This window comes from Synchytrium microbalum (genome assembly GCF_006535985.1).
Source record: "Synchytrium microbalum strain JEL517 chromosome Unknown SmJEL517_scf0009, whole genome shotgun sequence".
In the NCBI taxonomy this organism is placed as follows: domain Eukaryota; kingdom Fungi; phylum Chytridiomycota; class Chytridiomycetes; order Synchytriales; family Synchytriaceae; genus Synchytrium; species Synchytrium microbalum.
In genome coordinates, this window is record NW_022158358.1 from 241,317 (window position 1) to 260,992 (window position 19,676).

The following is a 19,676-nucleotide window of genomic DNA, read 5'->3' on the forward strand; positions in this document are numbered from 1 at the left end:
GCTAATCCATGTTTTGTCGGAAAAATAGGTAAACGGTTGTGCAGTCAATGTGTGTCTGCGATACCTCGAAGATGAATATCCAGGTCGATTTCCTCATCCTCTGATCTCTCACGTACGTCATTCTTTCAAGAACGCTCGCTAAATGGTCTCTGACCTCACTCCTACGTTTATGTATTCATTCAGGTCCAATGTATCGGAGCTCCACCTCCAAAGTCGACCTTGATCATTACGTTGGACGTATTACATGCTGGGAAAAGTGGGTCCTCACTCCATCGTTTGCTTCTGAAATATCTTATGTAGTGAATCAATTGTGCGTAGATTTGGCTTATGTTACCGGCACAGCTCGAATCGAGTCTACTGGAAAGGCAATGTTTACAGTCCAATTGACTGGGATAAACATGTACAAGGACGCCGAAGAGATATTCAAGTTTAATCAGGAGATGCTAGAGTGCCCAACACTACCATCCTACGAGGATTGTGTTGAACGACCAAAACGATCGTCGCTCCCAGGTTCTGGAATACCTCATGGACGTTTACCACAAGAAGATATGGATGCTAGCATGGTGCTCGTCCGCAAACTGATCAAGAAGGACTTGTCTCATGGAAGGAAGGGTGTACATCCAGCTGCGTATTTCGCTTTCGGAGGAAATCGTCCATTCGACTGGGCGCAGCTAGCAGCAATGTGCGATGCATACACTGTACCCCCCGTCACCGCTATGTGGCAAACGAGATACTCTGGCTCCATCTGCTTCTCATGTCACTACTTCTCGCCGCCAAAGGCAGCACCGGAAGGAGAACGTAATTACATTATAGCAACCACCCTAGAGCGCGTATGGAGTGGTCGTGGAGATGCAGAGATGTGGATATGGGATGGTCACGACAAAACACCCCTGATGGTCGCTCGGCAAAGTACGTGTAGATTTGCTGGTCTGTCAAGCATTTTTTGCGGATAATCTTTATGACTGCTCACTGACCATCGTCCGTCTGTAGTGTCTGTCAATTGGACAGGCCCACGTATGAGGTCGAAGAAGAGGCCAGCTAAATTATAGAGCCCAGAACAAATTAGAATTACTTGAATTAGAATGCCTGAAACTAGATTGAAGTGAGTGAAAACAAATAGATGGATTTTGCCAAGAGTTTCAGGAATCGTCGCGTTTTCCTGTTTCCTTTCCTGTCCTGATCTGTCTTGATCAAGTCCTCGAGACAACCTTAATCAGGTTCTGTCGCGTATTAGCATGAATCCTCTTTCGTTCTAGCTCGTTCAATTGAAGCAGATAGACGGGTTGATTGCTTGATTTTTCGTTTCGAGAAGGCCAACCAAACAGCAACAAAATGGCAGACGAAGTAGCAACCAACTTGGCCGGAGTTAAGCATATAGTACTAGTTCTATCGGGAAAAGGTGGCGTTGGCAAGTCCACTGTGTCGACAGAGCTAGCTTTATCGTTGCATGCAAGTGGCAAACGAGTTGGAGTGCTTGATATTGACTTAACTGGCCCGAGCATACCACGAATGTTTGGTCTCAATGATCGACAAGTATTGCAAGCTTCTACTGGGTAAGCTCATCGTACTCTTGGATGTCTGTGATCAAAACATTTTGCTGACATTTGTCATCTCGTTCAAGTTGGGTTCCAGTGTATGCCGATGAAGAGCAGAGGCTAGCTGTCATGTCTTTGGGCTTCTTGCTACGGAATAAGGACGATGCTGTTATATGGCGAGGGCCTAAGAAGAATGGTACGAAAGCTTTTCACAACTTGAAGCATTTGCAAGCAACAGGCTCACGAACCAATGTTCATTATAGCTATGATCAAACAGTTCTTGACGGACGTCACATGGGGATCTCTAGACTATCTGATCATTGATACACCACCAGGTACAGCAATCAGAACTATTCCGGGAATCACAAACGCCTTACTCAACTCCGTTGTTACAGGAACTTCGGACGAGCACATATCGATCGCCGAGTACCTAAAAGAACACAATCCAGAAGGCGCTGTCATAGTCACCACTCCACAAGCAGTCTCACTATCAGATGTTCGCAAAGAACTCAGCTTTTGCAAGAAGGTCAAGATACCGATTCTGGGAATAGTTGAAAATATGAGTGGCTACATATGTCCTCACTGTGCTGAACATCATGACTTGTTTTCCTCTGGTGGTGGAGAAGCTCTTGCTACCGAGTTCCAAGTGCCTTTTCTTGGTGAGTTCTATGATGACCTGTCACTTGTATTATTGAAGTAATGAGCTCGAGTCTCGATTAACTGATGTTATGTCTATTTCAGGTCGAGTACCGCTAGATTCCAGCTTGACTACAATGGTTGAACAAGATGGTGGTAGTTTTGTGAATCGATTCAAGGATTCCAATCTCTACCCTGTCTTTATGGGAATTACTCAGAAAGTTGTGTCGACGTGTGAGCCTGTAGTAGCTCCCAACGGTCATCATGAAAATGAGGTTGTGAAAGAACTTGGGAACACGGGCCACGATTCGCAAAGTGGAGATCAAGTGCAGTAAATTTACGCGATATGTCGTGATATAACATAGGATTCAAGATTCAAGTCACTGTTCACTGTAATATTAGTTTCCAATATAGACCTCTCAGCCTGTATTTGCTTTGTCACATCTTTGTCATCATTTGTTCAGACAACTGGCAGTTAAGCACTCCCATCCATCCATCGCTGTTCCAACAAGAAACCAGGTAAAGGAGACTACCTTCATATCCAAAAGCTATCATCGAGGCCCAGGAATTCTATGAGACCAAGAAACCGTGTCGGATGTCAATCTTTGGCAAAAAAGTCGTTATGAGCAGCACAACATCTTCCCCTTGATTTTGGAAGTCTGAAACGACTGAATAGTGGATCAGAATGTCATGAATGGACTATTGTATGCTACTTCTCTGGTTAGCAATCAGTGATTTTTGTTGAAGGGACACCTATTCCCCAACATTATCGAAAGTCGCTCTCATGAATCCTTCTTAATGGCAAAGAGAAGAGACACTCATGAAAGCAAGCAATATCAATGAGATGAATGGGAATGTCTTGTATTCTTGTACTCTGTTGTTTGGGATGGTTGTTTTGAGCTTTAGGAGCTCATTCAGGCCCAAACGACACTGGTATTCTCAAGAAACAACATTTCAATTCAAAAATGTCTCTGCAATTAAGCTTTTATGAATCGCAGTCGTGTCAAAAGATGTTGAGCCTCAAGTCCTTTTCTGCCAAACGACATGACACACGCGACACTCATATGAAGCTGGCATCCAACGATGATGGCGGGGGTATCATTGTGGCGTTTTGGATGTAGAACCTGGCATACTCACGCTTTTCATTTTCCTCTAGAATATCCCCTTCTCCCACTGTCGATTAAAAACTAGTTTACAATCATGGTTCGCATGTCTGTATTGGTAAGGCAATGTAGGCCTTTGTACCAACTATGGATTGTGTATTCATTATTCTTGAATTGTCTACAGGCTGACTGCTTAAAGTCCATCATCAACGCTGAAAAGAGAGGAAAGAGACAAGTCTTGATCCGTCCATCTTCCAAAGTCATCATCAAGTTCTTGTCTGTGATGCAAAAGCATGGCAAGTATATTTAAGATGTGTTTGCAGATTGTCGAGTCCATGGATGCACTGTTTCTCGAAGTCAGTTCCTTGATTGGAACTTGAAAGACGGTCGGTTTGCTACCTATCATGATGTGCATTGGCCACATAAAGCTTCGATAGAGCAATTAGAGATGAGGACTTACACCCCCTTTATGTTTGACCATGATATTGTTGGGGTTTAATCCGTCGTCACATTTCACCTGCATATGCGTTTTACTCTCGAACTAAAGATGGGTTGGCAAAATGTTGAACTAACAGGTCACTTCTCAACACAACAGGTTACATTGGTGAATTCGAAGTTGTCGATGACCATCGATCAGGCAAAATCATCATTCAATTGACTGGTCGTCTCAACAAGTGTGGTGTCATTTCACCACGATTCAATCTTAAATTGGTTGAAGTTGAAAAATGGGTCAACAACTTGTTGCCAAGTCGTCAATTCGGTTTCTTGGTTTTGACTACATCAGCTGGTATCATGGATCACCAAGAAGCTCGTAGAAAGGTGTGTATACGGGTTTGTATTGGACTTGTGTGGTTTGCGCAGTGATTAACAAATATCTTTTATAGCAAACTGGTGGTAAAATTCTAGGATATTTCTACTAATCTAGTAGTGCTGGTAGTTTGTACTATATAAAAAAGTCATCTTGCACCTTACGTGGAACTTTTGTTTGGGGCTCGCGTCGCGTGTCGTTCATTGGCGAGAACTCAGCATATCAGATCGACCATCGACTAGGTCACTAGGTCTTAGTCCTTGGAACTTCTCGCGCAAGGCTTCGCCATTTCTTGAACACTGTTTGGCTTGAATTCCTTGAAATGTAATAATGTAAAGTATATTCCATTTACAAGTCCAAATTTTGGCTGCAACAGCATGGCTGCCTGCTGAGCTGACTGACAAGATACTCGAATATATAGAAATCGACGGATTGATAGATGTCAAGACTCTTGCTCACGTTGCTCTTGCATCGAAACAATGGAAGGAATGTGTAAGATGGTGTTGTTGCAGTCGATGACGCTCCAAACTAAAATTACCTAAATAGGCTCTTCGTATACTTTACAAGGCACTGTCTCCAGGTTGTTTTCATAGTTTGGACGTCATTTTTGCAAATGAAACATCATTTGGACAAGATGCTATAAACGTCTCAAGTTACTGGAATTGGAAGAAATACAACTAGAAGAGCATACGAATGATGTCGCCTGTGACTGGTATGTGTAAACTTTACCATGTCGATGGAATTCCAACATGTTTTAACTAACCTTAACGCAGCTTTAGCGTCCTCATCCTTGATGAGCAACGCATCACTCGTGTGCTAGCGCGCAGCAGACTCCGACAAGTCACGATGATCCAAATTTGCCCGAGCATAATGAACTATGCCCGACAACTAGATACCATTGAGCTTGGCCATTCAGATCACATGGCAGACGTCGACGAAGAACTCGCCCGCTCATTTGCCAGACATAGTCCTAACTGTAAACTCAACATTGAAATTCGTGGATACCTAGACTCAGCCTCATTGGTGAACCCCATTCGCCACATCAAAATTAGAATCTCTATTAGCCCTTACCGTCTGAATATGTCACTGCTCTTGCAAGGACTCCCAAAAGTTAAGCATCGACAGCTTGACATCATTCTTTTCAGTTGGTACCGATGATATTGCTGGATGGAACCTTGCCTCAGAGGATTGGGACTTGTCAGCGTATCGAAATCTCAAGATAGTAGCTGTAGATGCCTTAGAGGCTTCAAATGGCACAATCACTGACGACTCCAGATGCAAAGTCGAAGCTTGAAGAGGTCACGTTTGGCCAATGTCTCGTACCCGAACGACAATCAGGGATCGCAACAAATCTTATTGAACGACATTCCAGCTCTCTTATCAAAATTAATGTAGGCGGCTATATCTTGTTCCAGCCAGAGGTCACATTCCCAATTCCAAATCTTGAAGCCATCGGGTTACCATCCAACAAGACACAAGCTGTGTCTCTTATATCGAGATATGGTAGCCAACTCAAAGAGGTGACAATCTACCATCCATACGATGAAATGAATTCCCTAAAAGTGGCTGACTTGTCCTAATCTGGTATCAATCTTCATCCCCTTCAACACAAACCACCAGTACATTGAGCTTGTACCCACCGAAATGAGCAAGTTTCAGTATTTGGATTGTAATCGCAATAGAGTGTCTCGTGAATTAGCAGAACGTATTGCCAATGTGCGAGTGAGAAAAATATGAAAGTTTGTCGGAACATATACGGAACAGGTGATTCTCATCGCCGGAAGTCACATTGGCATCGTATGCAATCTCTACAGGAAGGCTGCTATTCAGTACCGATAAGGAAGTGCGTGCTGCTATAAATTGAGAACAAAACTTGCTATAGAGCAATAGTTATCACGTAAGGTTGAGGAAGACGTATAAGTCGCTTCACAATTGTCAACTCGCATGTTTATAGCATATAGCTATCTTTTATTTACCTTTGTACATCGCTTCTAGATATAGATAAAAAATCTCACTCACGAACGCGAAGAAGACGAATAATTTTCGGTTGGCAGATATGGCTAATGTCAAAAAGCAAACCGAAGTTATAGTCCAATAGTCTTTCGCGGTTATTTCCGGTTATTTCTTTCTAGATTTCTTTGTTGTTGAGTCTTTGCCGAACCACTCAACACGACGAATCACTGTTCCCTCGAGATAAGAACAACATTAGCTCAGGAGAAGGGCGCACCAGGACATTAACTGGCAAGTACATACTATAACTCTTAGTTTCGATGCAAGCCATCATCGTTCTGGGCCTCTTGCTCTGACAATACGAACACAAGAACTCACCTAATACTCGTTGCTATTTAGGAACCAACCATGCAAGAAGAGACCTCATCAGCTCCAGTGCCAGCAGCTTCTGCAGCCAGTGGACGTTCGGCAGCTGCAATCAAGATATTAGAATATTTGCAAAATCCTGAAGAAATTGTCCAAACCTCTTCGACCAAACCAAACCCCTTTGGAAATGCCAAACCACAAAAAATGACATGTGAGTACATTAGTACTTGATCTCGTATCCACCCTTGGTCTTGTTTGGTGTGTCTCGGGTGCATCTACCCTGAGATTGTGTTGCAATTATCATGTGGTGTTTTGTGCCTCCTCGACCTCGGAAGGAACGAACGATTCATTTGACTCGTCAATTCTTCTTTATTTAAATGTATTTGTACATGCCTGGTCATTCGCTTGCAGTTTGTCCAATGATTCTTGTTTCGCAAACATACATCTCTGCAACACTCTAAAACATCGACTCACTCTTCCGCAACGCAACGCTGTTATAGCTGACATGGAAGAACGTCTTGCTAAACGATTTGAAGCCATTGACCTCGAGCGTGAGGAATCCATAAAAAAGAAGGCCGAAGCTATTGCAGCAAGTCAATCAAAACGAGAACAACAACAGCAATCTCAACCTCAACAATCCCAACAACAGCCAAGCCAACATCACAACAATAATAATGGCCAGTCGTATCAACATCGTCAACAACGTCCTGGGCAAAATTCTCGACCTCCACAAAGTGCGTATTTTGTGTCTTTGAGACTGACTTGCTGCAAATATGCTGATTACTTTCTGAATAGCTGGATTCACTGGTGTCATGACTCCTCGAAACAACTATGTACCTCAACAACGCGCTGACGAAGTCAATTCTATTCCTCATGAAGGCTACATATGCAAACTATGCTACGTACCTGGTCATTGGATGAAGAGTAAGAAATAATTACTGTTCTCATTATCTCTATGTTTATGCACACGTTTAAAAATCGAAACCTTCATTTCCAGACTGCTCAATGTTCAAAGCTTATGGAGATGGACGACCTCAAACTGGAAACGGTACCTCTCCTGCTCCTGGTGGATATCAACGTCCATATCAAGTGTCCAACGGTGGTGATTCATACAACCGAGGCGGCGGTGGTGGGCAAACATATCCTGCATTTGCCAATCCTCGTCAACAACAGCAACAACAACACCAGCAGCCATATCAACAACATGCCCCACATCCACCGCCCGATCGAAACTCAGTTCCCCCAGAAGGGTATTGCTGCAGGTACGAAAGGTTGAGACTCTTTTGGTTTTCTTGTCTCTCACGCTCAAACATTTGTTTTTCAGATTGTGTAGTCAACCTGGACATTGGATCAATTATTGTCCAGAACAGAAACCTCGAGCCCCTCCAGCTGGATACATATGTCGGTAAGAACGCCTTTAGGTTGTGTTGTCCACTTTTACAAAGAAGATCCGCTCACATACCTTTTTTTCTCATTGATCCAGTCTTTGCCAAATCGAAGGGCACTATATTCAAGACTGTACCCAAAAGCCAAATGGCTCTACCCCGGCAAACGTCGCTTGAAAAAAAGGGGGTTATAATAGCAAGATGTAGGAAGAGATGATGTAGCAGTTGCGCTTTGTAATTTTTGTAGCACAATAATGAAACGAATTACCAAGATCATGATTTTTTGAAACAGTTTTCTTCATATTGCTGTAGCAGAAAAAAAATACAGAAGACTTTTAAGACATTTTGGCGTTAAAATTTAAACCTTTTAAATGAATGCATTATATTATTTGCAAACTCCTCCTCCTTCAACCATCTTCGTAATCTGAATCACCATCCTCCTCATCTTCCTCCGCATCCAATTCCGCCGTGGTTCTCTTTCTATCTTCGGGTTCTGGTGTTTGTTGTATGTGCCCGTGGGACGAAGGAAGCAAGAAACTACCATCACTTCCTAGCGAATTTCCGTAATCTCCATACTGATAGTTGTAGTCTTCCATGGTATGCAGACCGTCCATAGATTTGGCTCTACGAGTTGGTGCTGAGCTACTTCCACCATTGTATCCTGATGGCGAAGTACTCAACGAGGATTCAACACTCCCACCCATCGATCTGACTCTACTGGTACATGCAGATTCCTTGCCTGGTTCAGATGCTCGAGTATGGCGTCTCAAAGCATCAGATCGAGCAAAGGCTTTCCCACAAACTGGGCAGACATACGACTTGACACCACTAAATGGTTTTGCGCATGTGTACTGTTAGTGTTTGGCATTAGACAAAAGAGTCAGGAATCACTTACGCATGGAGCTTTGCATGTCTTTTGAGGTCATGCTTCCTACTGAACTGTAGTTCACAATGGGGGCAGGCAAATGGCCTCTCACCCGTATGAGAGCGATAATGCGACTTTAAATTATATGGTCGTGTAAATGCTAGCGGTGTCATTTAGTAAGGTTAGACAATCAGTCTTTCTGCGCACGACCAAAAAGCATTACGTACTTTTACCACAGCCTGGATGTGGACATTGATAAAGCGTGGTCTTCATAACAGGTTTGCCATCAGGCCCAATCGTGTTGGTGGGTGCAACGATTGGTATAGGTTTTGGCTGTTCAGCAGGCCTGGGTTCGTCAAAAGACCTCTTCGGCATTGCATCAGAAGACTTGGATCTTTTGCGATCTGAATCTGCCGATACTTCTCTCTTTACTGATTTACTAGGTTTGCGTTGATGTTGATGTTGCTGTGGTTGGATTTGGTTTGATGATACTACTTGCTGAGCGACTTGATATTGTTGTTGACTGATGACGTGTGGGTCCATTACACCTTGTTGTTGTTGATCGGTTGGTACGAGTGGTTCGGAATGTAGAGCCATGCGATACTGTGCGATTATATCTTCAAATGATCTATCTCCTAGGAGATTATTCGTGCCAATCGGATTATTTGAATATTGGTATTGTCGATGCTGCTGTTCCATATTTGGAACACCTCCCAAACCACCTACAGATCCTGAAGACTCATGCCCAACGAAACCCATTCCGTTCATTGTACTGTTATCTAGTGATAATCCCAAGTAATCCTCTGTCGGTGGGTACGGGTTGTAAAGGTATGGTTGTGGCATTATTAATGGTGAAGTCTCTGGTGACGGTATAGCTCGTATCAATGGTGATGGGATTGGCAATATTTCAGTACTAGAATTAGATGGTGATGTAGATAATGGTTGTCCTAATGACAGTGTATTCAGTTGCAACCTCGATAAAGACTCGTTACTATTTGATCGTGGTCGAGGACTAGCTCCACGGCGCTCTTGTAGCTGTATATTGCTATTAAGAGGTTGGCTGCCGTTATTATAGCTTGGTCGTCGTGACAAACCCAAGAAGCCTCCATCTTCATAGACAAAGGCAGTGGTGTTGTTTGTTGAATCGACACCATCTCCTAGATCCGAGTCCGAGTATATAGATGAGCCATCTTCATCGGACTCTCCTGACGAGTAAGCGTATATAGAGGGTGGTAACATGGCCTCGGCGTGTTGGAATCCTGGTTGTAGTACTGGTGATGCGGACTCTACAGATAGCTGTGGGACATAAAAGTCGTCAAGAGTAGGCATGAAAGGGACATTACTACTGCCAGCAGAAGATGGATCAGGAGTTACATATGCAGTATTCGTCATATAAGGTGATTGTTCGATTTCGATAGATACTCGGCGGCTAGTGGTGTTTGTTGGAGAGTGGTCGGACACTACAGAAGTCCTTCGTAGCTTTTCACTAATCCTCCTCGTCAAATTAACCTGTTGGGACTCGAGCTGTTCTTGTTCAGCCAGCAACTCCAAAAGGCCTTCCTCTTCAACAGATGTTGTCGAATAGCCACTAGTGAAGCCGTCCGAAGGGCTACCATTTGCATTGTATGATATCTCCATTACGTCTATATACGGGCTGTCTCTTGCATTGGGCTTTCCAGTGTTGTGACTCTGTTGTTGTTCAATGGTTTGGTGATAGAATTGCTCATGTTGCTGCAATGCTAGAAGATAGTCAGCACCATCTGCAGGCAGGGCTGCATTTGGAGCTTCCATCTACTTCTTGAGTCGAGTTGTTATTCTTTGACTCAACCTCTATTCTCTTCAGCCAGTGGTTGACCGTAGATGCAAAGGTCGAGCACAAGGGATTTCAAGACTTCGGAAGCACGTTGGAATAAATTGGACGGTTTATCATATATTTTGAAGCGTGTACTGCTATCAGATACTAAGAATCTTGCCGTAAGGGAATTGAAAGATGGACTGTAGAATTGACTGTTGGATGGCTGTGTAATTGAACGGCAATAAAATTCGAGGCTTTTTTCATATCGAGTCAGTCAAGCCAGTCCTGAAACCGAGTTGTACAATTATACTGAGAGGATTTCATACTGCTAAACTCTGTTGTTACCTATCCCTTCGCACCTATCGATTGACCAAATTGTATTGCTAATTGTTGGCTACAAACCCGACATATTAAAAAGGTCGACTAATAGCACAAGACTCTGTGAATCATATTAAACGGATTTCCGGCACTATACCGTCATAAAAAGGTCACGATCCAAACTGTGGCAAAACGGTGGCACTGCCGTTTTGTGTTTGTGCGGGCAACAGGCCTTGTATTTATGGACAGATTACCACTTGCTGCTCCTTCAGGATGGCTCCACTAGTTGATGGCGAGCTAATATCACCACCATTGTATCCTGACGTGAGGTATTAACGACCTACCTGTACAAATACTATCACACGTTAATCTCAATCTAGGGCAGCAGTCTTCGTTCACATCCTCCACTGTGACATCTGAACGCAGCGGATCGTGCCATGACCTTCTCACAACCAGACTCATGACGTGGTGCCACGAATGATGTTGGACGCAATTTCGGTTGGTGTTTGATACCACAGAGTCAAAAGCGGGTTTCAAATGGAGCACGGCATGACTTTTGAGGGCATGTTTACTATGAAATTGTGACGCCAATTACAACTGGCATGTCGCCTTTCACCCATAGAAGAGACAAGGCGAATTGTTTGTTGAATATGCACGGGTTGTCTCGAATACGGTCTGGAATGATGGCGGAGGAGAAGTTGCGAAGGCCTAGGAGAAGGATCTTTGCATACGAGATAAACCAAACACTACGGTTCTGCGTCACACTGACACATCATCAGATCGACATTGTCTTTGCAAAAGCGAGTATCAAGCAGACATAATAAGCCGATCGAGCACGGCAAAGCGACTGAGATAACTTAAACTGACATTCATCGATGTCAGCGAAATACTTGAAGAAGAGTTCTTGCTCTTGCGGACCGACATAGTTCCATGACACCGAGTGGCGAGAAATTGACTGTAAGTCAAAACAAAATGTACTGCTACTGGTGCGTTTGTGCTGCGCTGTCGCTAAAGTGCTCCCCGTTGATATGGAAAAATGTTGCTTTTATTTTCACTTTTGCTCCAACTCGACCTTTTGATGCAAGACGAAGAAAAAATTAGAAATGAGTCCATAGTGAATGTTCAGACCGACAGTAAACCTTACCAATACACCATTACAGTCTTTTGGATGTAAAAAGACGACGGGTTTACCATGAGCTCCAATCTTTGGTTCGGGATTCAGAGCACGGATCTTTTTAGCAGTTAAATCCTTGATGGCAGCTCGAATGTCATCAACCTTCGTGTTTGGAATAATAACGTTGGTTAGATTACTCAAAGATGATTCCTATTCTCGACTTGATGAAACCTACTTCAATGCAAACGTGGTGTATTCCACCATCCTTGTTCTTGTTCAAAAAGTTTTGAATAGGGCTCTTGTCACCCAATGGATGTACTAAAGTGATGAGTTATCGGTGAAAATCGAGAAGGAGGTTTGTGTATTCGATTCAATTTACATAGTTCAAACTTGGTGTTGCCCAACTCCACGAAGACAGTGTATACACCATGTTCAGGTAGAGCCTAGCAGTAATAATGAGGTGTATTAGACTAGGATACATGAGATGATGCAATCTCGGCAAAAGTGAAGGATGAGCTGCATTCAAATTTTCTTCGCATCATCCCAAGATTTGGAAGTCTGATCCGATGGAAGCAGTCATTTCTTCGATAAGGATCCCTTGCAGCTCATTCTCTCTTGTAGCATACCTCTTTTCCAGAAACTTTGGCACCCAAGACATTCTTGTAGAATGCAGCCGACTTTTCAATGTCTGGCACGGCAATTGCCACATGATTGAGAGCTCCTAGAGTCCATACTGGATGTGACTATTAAGGAATTGCGTTTACGTTAGCTTAATGTATACCTCGTTGCCTGAAATTGTAACATTCTCAAATATTGACTGTTGCTTGCCTGGTCGACAGTAGCGAGCGAACGAGCAGATTGCACAATTGGAGTGGCTCTTGCGGCCCGTGTGCATGTGGTGGCGACGGCTCTGAACATTGTTGTCTCGTCCTTGTTGTATTGGAAAATTGCAATTTTGTGTTTTGAGAGGTTTTCAAGACCGTTCGCTCCAAGCAACGCAGCAAGCCGCAAGACTCCTCTCTGAATGTCTTAAAAGCTACTGTATTCACGTGAATTCAAGTTAAATCGCATCCCGTTTGCCTGCTTTATGTTATAAGGACTCCACAGGTAACTTGCCTGGAAACCTTAAATTCAATTAGATCTGGCTTACAGCGGTCACCAGCTCATCGTAAGCTGTATGTTCTCATACATGAGTTGCATTATTTCGTACTATCTTTGCTAAAGCACTCGTCTTCATTCTAGAGATTATATCAAACTAGTCATCGCACGAGCAAGCACGAACATCCGCGAATGGACTCTTCTCCGCCTCCTCTGCCAGAGCCCACATCGAAGCCAAATGAAACTACCCCTATACTGTCAAGTCCAACGAAACCCGCTGATGAACAAGTATCCGTCGACATCACAGACTACAACACCGCAACATCCGACGATGCCCCAAAAGCTCGGAAATACTCACTAGGCAAAGCTCTATATGCTGTCAGAAAACAGCAACAAGCTAGTGTTGCTACTGGATCTGCTCGACCAACCGTCGAATCACCTGAACCAATTGTAGTCGACGACGACTATGTGCCTCCATCACCACATAAGTCTCATCATTATCCTCATATGCCTGCATCACCAACAAAGTCCGGTACCACTCCTCGTGGCATGAGTGCATCCGATAGATGGGCTGCTGCTGGAAAGAAGGTCGTCAATGTAAATAGGATTGGCAGTGCTGGTCGTCTTTTCAACGAACCAGGCGTAAATATGAGGTGTAAGTGCTTGTGAGGCTCTCATTCCGACTGATTGATTGATTTTGTCGTTCTTTCTTAGCACCACCAGAACACTTGTTGAAAATCCGTGGCCATTGCACGATCACAGTGTGGCAATACGATGAACATCGTTGCTCGACCGAAGTACTTACAAACGATGATCTACCCAAATTCCTAGAGACTCCTGTAAGTCAGCTAGTGGATTCTTGCCACGTTCGTGTTGCAACTAAACAAGCCTTTTTGACCGGTTTTAGCGACCATCATATAGCAAAGTCCGTTGGATAAACATTCAAGGCATGGATTTTGAAGTCATTCGTGCTTTGGCTCACACATATGACTTGCATCCGTTGGCTATTGAAGATGTATTTCATACACCACAGAGGATAAAGACTGACCAATGTGAGTGAATTCGTTGCAAACAAGCACATTAAATCATGAAATTGAACCTGAACCTTCGAAACATAGATGAGAACTCTCTCTTCGTATCCATGCTGGTCTTTACATTATTACAGCAAGGAGACCGTAAATCGTTAGACCACGCCAACCAATTCGAGACTCGACTGTTTACAAATAGGCCTGACAGATTGAGTGATCCAGATATACCGCTGCCTGAAATCGTAGTAGAACAGTGCAGTTTCTTCTTGACAAAGGACGGAACTGTCATTTCTATATTCCAGCATCAAGGGTCGACTATATCGTCCTTGTTGCGTCTTAGAGTAGAGACGCCCAAGACTCTATTACGAGATTCATGTGATGCCAGTTTCTTGCTACATGCTCTCGTCGATGCTGTAGTAGATCATGCACTAGTCATACCTTCTGCTTATGAAAAACAGATTGGTATCTTAGAAGAGATGGTCATGCAACGACCAAGAAGTGCTCATACTAAGGCACTGCATCTCATTGGCAAGGAGCTGAGTTTGCTCAGAAGGATGCTGGGACCTGCGAGAATTACGATTGATTTTCTCGCTGGAAAGGTATATAATCATAGCTTTGTCATGATACTCTTCTGGATTATTGATCTCACCTTCCGAATTATTGATTTTACCTTTTGAACTATTGTAGGGTAGAGATTCGTCATCCAAATTCATCCTGAACCATGGTACTGGAATATACTTTGCGGATATTGCTGATCATATTGTCAGTGTGCTTGAGAACCTCAGGTAGCTTTTTTCATTGACAAGGAATATGGATACATACAGCATTATGAACCCATTTCTTTATTTTTTCTTTAGGTCAATGGAGGAAGAGACTAAGGTATGTAAAGTCAGTAAAATAGAAAGCCGTGAATACTCTTTGTTGTGCGGAGGTTTCAAAATTCCAAGACCTGGCTTCTAACCAAATTCTCCCTTTAGGAATTGGTCAATTTGATCTTCAATACAATCTCACACAGTACAAATCAAGTCATGAAAATCTTGGCGGTGAGGAACCAAAGAAAGAACGAAAAGCACTCGACGAATGCAACCCAGGCTTAAAAGAGTCAATTCTAGGTTGTGAGTGTCGTCTTCCTTCCTCTGACATTTATAGCAGGCTACTTTGGTCAGAACTTTGTTAACTTTGTAAGAGTCTTGAAGGATCAATTTCTAAAATTAGTTGGTCCACGCCTTGTGATTCTTTCTAACAATTTAACGCCTCGTGATTCTTTCTAACAATTTACTTATGTATTTATAGCCTGAAATTCACTTTGACCTCGGTATCTGGTACTTTTGGCTCTGGACGGCCTTCACAATCGTATGTGATGGCACCAAATATGAATCAATTCTTGAAGGCAAAAAACCTCACTCCATCTTATGACATATCCCTTCTGTTGTAGGTTGTCACATTCATCTTCTTCTTCTGGGCTCGCCTCTTGTCTCTTGATAGTATGGTGAGAGCGTTTCGTCGTAGCCGTTAAACTGAAAAGCCACTCAACACCAGTATTTTTATTCGATGTATTCCTTGTATATTCTTTTGTCTGAATAACTACATTTTACTGTGTAATCTTTTGGTTCATGATGGATGGTAACTTTTAAATATGATGTGTGTTTGTGTGTGCTTTCTGAGAGGAACCCCAATCACAAAATGCGAATACGAATAGTGGAGCTCAACATGGCCAAGTTGGCGACTAAACAAAGCACAAGCACAATGTGTGAATGATTTTGCTCACAAGAAGCGCTTTAATCAGTATTGTCATGCTTAGTATGCATACCTATTTCTGTGGCAACATTCTCAGTAGCAACGTCTGCAATCAAATATCTACAAGGGAAATTTGAAGTGAGGTTAGTTCTCATCCAGATGACTTGGGCTTTCATGTTTTTACCCCAATCCATTCTGAGTATCCAAAACTTGTTTCTGGACATTGTAGGAAGACAGAATTCCATCAATCTCACGTAATACACCTCGAACTGCGTAAAAGGAAGACAGAGTGTCACGCCAATTAGCCGTTTATCACAAGTGTTGTCCAAACTCCTTTTCTCACCATTGCGATGCATGTTCAAGATTCGTCGTTGGCCAGATTTGATGGGCCATGCAATAACAGATGGGAAATTGACTGATCCAAATGTGCTTCCATCTTTGATATACCTTTTCAAAATCGTGTGTTTAGAGAACATCTGAGACTGTTCGTTTTGTGCATTTGCAGTCTCTCTCGTTTACCTAACAATACTGTTTGCGACTTCTATTCCAATCCTTAACTTTGCTTCCACAGTAGAGTCTCCAATTGATGGCGTAAGAATGACATTTTTCAGACCATCAAATGGATTTTTGAAGGCAGCCTTTGCATTTTTAGGCTGCGATGGGAAGCTGTCTAGTGCAGCACCACCCAAATGACCTGACTTGAGACCATCAGCCAGGGCTTCAACGTCCACCTAAATTTATAAATCCAAGTCAGTCACTAACGTTCGCTGTGAAGAAAACCACATCATCAACAATAAGCTCACAGCTTCTCCATATGACGTGTTGATCAAGTAGGAACCCTTCTTCATCCAAGCCAGCTGTTCTTTTCCAATCATTTTCACATTATGCGGTCCTTCGGATACACCCAAAACGACATAATTGCTGTTTTCAAGAAGATCCTTGATAGTTGGAACAGGTTTTGCTGAACCAATTGGCATCACTGCATCGGCGTCATAGAAAATTACGCGTAAAGACAGAGCTTCCGCCATGACCCTATAGTTCAAAAACGATAATGTGTTGGGTAATCGTGGAGTAAACGAGCTTGCATATGAACAGTATAGTATTTACCCAACTTGACTGCCCACATGCCCGTATCCAATTATGCCCAGCGTCTTCCCTCGTACTTCAAAACAATCGGCAGAGACCTTGTTCCAGACCTGCTGATGGACTTCTGAAGAACGGTCTAGTAACTGTCGAGAGAGCAACACTATGGCGGATATGATGTATTCTGCCTAATGTAATGAATCAAACACGTTAATTATCAATCTTTTACTAAATTTTGAGACCATTTAAAGCACACCATGGACTTTTGATGTTGGTAGGGAGCCACAAAGACGGGGATGCCTCCTGTTTGAGCTGCCTGTAGGTCGATTTGAGTGGTTGCTCCCGTTCTATTCGTGTTTCCGATACACAGCAAGCGATGGGCGCTCTTCAAGACCTCATCCGTCAGATATTCTTCTTCTCGGTCTTGACTAGGTAATTGTGGTTGTTTAAAAGGAGTCAGCGCAAATGCAATGGTTTGAGTGGCAGTTTGTCGACCGTGTAAAATCAAAGGCAACTTCGTACCCAATACAGACAATATGATAATCAGACAATTTTTTGCTGAGAGCTCCTTCAGACATTGGCTCGAAAGACTCGTCTATTTCGTACGAGTTTTCCTGAAAGATGACCTTTGCTTCGAGTGGTATCGGATCTAATAGTAAGACACGAAGTCCTTTTGTTTGTGGAGAGAGCATTTTCGTCCGTTCCTAGTCTGAAAATTTTGGAAAGTGAGTCAGAACTTGAATCTTTGAAATGAATTCTGTGCGAATACGTGCGAACAGGTCGAAGATGAGAAGATCATTGTGTGTTGCAAATGACTGAAATGCAACGTACTTTGTTAGGCTGACCTCTCTCTTGTCACTCTATTTTCAGTTTGCTCCACGACGACGCACAACAAAATAAATGAGTTTGATCAAAGCTGAACAGGGAACTTGATGGCTGAAATTCAGAGCTCGCTTGGCTTACCAAGAATTCGTGTAAATCTACGCGATTAATAACGGGGACCGTGTCATAACAATTATAGAACTACGTCTTGAAAGCTCGACTGTTGTTTACGTGATTTGCCTGAGTTTTAGCTAAATGTACTTGATGCATCACTCGTAATCCAATTGTGCTGGCACCCGAATACGTTCTCCAACTTTAGTAATGACTCATGTCTTTTAGTGTATCAAGGTCATCTACATTCCTCACTGATCATCACAAAACATCAAAAATCAGATAACAATGTCCTTCAATACTCCTTCAAACCTGGTCCAGGAATACGCTAACGGCCACGCCAACGGCATAAATGGCAGGCCAAAGACTGACTTTGCTCTCAAGGCTGGTCTCGCTCAAATGCTAAAGTGAGAACTGCCAACTTGTTGACACTTATTGCATTGTAAGCTAACATGTTATCGCCAGGGGCGGAGTCATTATGGATGTCACCAATGCTCAACAAGCAAAGATTGCCGAAGAGGCTGGTGCTTGCGCTGGTATGTCTTGCATTTGACCTTCATATCCAATCTGTCATCAAAAAAATTTGAGGCAAAAAAAATGTTGAATCTATTGGGCTGGGAAAACAACCATGCTAATGGACATTCTTGCTCATAGTCATGGCTCTTGAACGTATCCCTGCCGATATCAGGAAAGAAGGTAAACTGTCACTCTTGTTCGATTTTTGTGACTCCGATCTAAATTGGACCTTGGTGAAAAACATCGCATCGGGACGTGGAATCGCTCGCAGTTGAGAGTCATCATGGCCACTGCAGTATCGATTCGTCAATACGGTTGAATGTGGGCCAAGAACTGGTGTTATGGCAAAATGAAGGAAGGATTGTGCTTCAGTGGCCTTGAAACACGTCCGAGTCAATCCCCTCCTGTCCATTATCACCCACGAAAATCGACATATTCACAAAATAATTGATTCACGTCAATCAATATAGGCGGTGTCGCTCGAATGTCTGACCCTCAACTAATCAAAGAAATCAAACGATCCGTCACAATCCCCGTAATGGCCAAGGTCCGAATAGGCCATTTCGTAGAAGCCCAAATCCTAGAACATTTGGGTGTAGACTATATTGACGAATCCGAAGTATTGACTCCCGCTGACGACATACATCACATTGATAAGTCACAATACAAGGTACCCTTTGTATGTGGGTGTCGTGGCCTAGGTGAAGCCTTGAGAAGAATCAATGAAGGTGCTGCCATGATTCGAACAAAGGGTGAAGCTGGTACTGGTGATGTAGTGGAAGCTGTACGACATGCTAGAACTCTGTTTGGGGAAATTCGTAAAGCTCAAGCTTGCAGTCCTGAAGAATTATATACGTATGCTAAGGAATTGGGTGCTCCATATGATGTGCTCAAGGAAACTGTACGATTGGGTAGATTGCCGGTTGTCAACTTTGCTGCTGGTGAGTTTCGGCAGTGCGATGATTGATGCATCCTTTTTTGCATCTGGTCACACTTTCACAAAGTGCCTTACACAATATAATTGTACAATTGTGCTGAACTCAACCCTTCGTTGCGCAGGTGGTATCGCCACTCCAGCTGACGCTGCATTAATGATGCAGTTAGGTGTCGATGGTGTCTTTGTTGGATCAGGTATCTTCAAATCTGGAGATCCAAGCAAACGTGCTAGAGCCATCGTACAAGCTACTACTCACTTCAAAGATGCTAAAGTGTTGGCTGAAGTATCAGAGGATCTGGGAGAAGCTATGGTTGGTATCAACTATGACAAACTACCGGAAGCTGAAAGGCTGGCTCAACGTGGATGGTAAACATAGCCGTCATCGCCACACACAACAAACATACGCAAACAAACACATTAAAAGTATCTTTATATTGGGCACATGTATGCTTTTGGGGTTGATAGTTGT

At 43.1% G+C, this 19,676-nt stretch overlaps 7 protein-coding genes across 7 annotated transcripts; 4 read left to right on the plus strand and 3 right to left on the minus strand.

Annotated features, from left to right (window-relative positions):
- Positions 1-1,332: 1,332 nt before the first annotated feature.
- SmJEL517_g02273 (uncharacterized protein) lies at positions 1,333-2,506 on the plus strand (the record flags this gene model as incomplete). Its single annotated transcript, XM_031168201.1, has 5 exons — positions 1,333-1,553; positions 1,622-1,731; positions 1,799-1,870; positions 1,931-2,194; positions 2,277-2,506. The coding sequence occupies 5 exons, from the start codon at positions 1,333-1,335 to the stop codon at positions 2,504-2,506; spliced, it is 897 nt and encodes a 298-aa protein (XP_031025788.1).
- An 865-nt stretch (positions 2,507-3,371) lies between these two features.
- On the plus strand, positions 3,372-4,194 carry SmJEL517_g02274 (uncharacterized protein; the record flags this gene model as incomplete). Its single annotated transcript, XM_031168202.1, has 4 exons — positions 3,372-3,392; positions 3,459-3,574; positions 3,850-4,093; positions 4,159-4,194. The coding sequence occupies 4 exons, from the start codon at positions 3,372-3,374 to the stop codon at positions 4,192-4,194; spliced, it is 417 nt and encodes a 138-aa protein (XP_031025785.1).
- A 3,996-nt stretch (positions 4,195-8,190) lies between these two features.
- Positions 8,191-10,439, minus strand: SmJEL517_g02275 (uncharacterized protein; the record flags this gene model as incomplete). The annotated part of the gene is made up of 3 exons (XM_031168203.1): positions 8,191-8,611; positions 8,679-8,808; positions 8,876-10,439. The coding sequence occupies 3 exons, from the start codon at positions 10,437-10,439 to the stop codon at positions 8,191-8,193; spliced, it is 2,115 nt and encodes a 704-aa protein (XP_031025786.1).
- Positions 10,440-11,812: 1,373 nt separating this feature from the next.
- On the minus strand, positions 11,813-12,793 carry SmJEL517_g02276 (methylmalonyl-CoA epimerase; the record flags this gene model as incomplete). Its single annotated transcript, XM_031168204.1, has 6 exons — positions 11,813-11,833; positions 11,906-12,037; positions 12,111-12,193; positions 12,255-12,318; positions 12,502-12,618; positions 12,713-12,793. 6 exons carry the CDS (start codon positions 12,791-12,793, stop codon positions 11,813-11,815), a joined length of 498 nt encoding a protein of 165 aa, XP_031025783.1.
- A 372-nt stretch (positions 12,794-13,165) lies between these two features.
- SmJEL517_g02277 (uncharacterized protein) lies at positions 13,166-15,517 on the plus strand (the record flags this gene model as incomplete). The annotated part of the gene is made up of 10 exons (XM_031168205.1): positions 13,166-13,628; positions 13,688-13,812; positions 13,881-14,025; positions 14,092-14,600; positions 14,689-14,786; positions 14,859-14,880; positions 14,979-15,044; positions 15,114-15,182; positions 15,295-15,354; positions 15,437-15,517. The coding sequence occupies 10 exons, from the start codon at positions 13,166-13,168 to the stop codon at positions 15,515-15,517; spliced, it is 1,638 nt and encodes a 545-aa protein (XP_031025784.1).
- A 160-nt stretch (positions 15,518-15,677) lies between these two features.
- Positions 15,678-17,513, minus strand: SmJEL517_g02278 (phosphoglycerate dehydrogenase; the record flags this gene model as incomplete). Its single annotated transcript, XM_031168206.1, has 9 exons — positions 15,678-15,727; positions 15,812-15,858; positions 15,923-16,007; positions 16,082-16,185; positions 16,258-16,469; positions 16,542-16,770; positions 16,846-17,009; positions 17,078-17,249; positions 17,344-17,513. The coding sequence occupies 9 exons, from the start codon at positions 17,511-17,513 to the stop codon at positions 15,678-15,680; spliced, it is 1,233 nt and encodes a 410-aa protein (XP_031025781.1).
- Positions 17,514-18,042: 529 nt separating this feature from the next.
- Positions 18,043-19,577, plus strand: SmJEL517_g02279 (pyridoxal 5'-phosphate synthase (glutamine hydrolysing); the record flags this gene model as incomplete). The annotated part of the gene is made up of 5 exons (XM_031168207.1): positions 18,043-18,161; positions 18,220-18,290; positions 18,409-18,450; positions 18,741-19,211; positions 19,330-19,577. The coding sequence occupies 5 exons, from the start codon at positions 18,043-18,045 to the stop codon at positions 19,575-19,577; spliced, it is 951 nt and encodes a 316-aa protein (XP_031025782.1).
- Between the last annotated feature and the right edge of the window lie 99 nt (positions 19,578-19,676).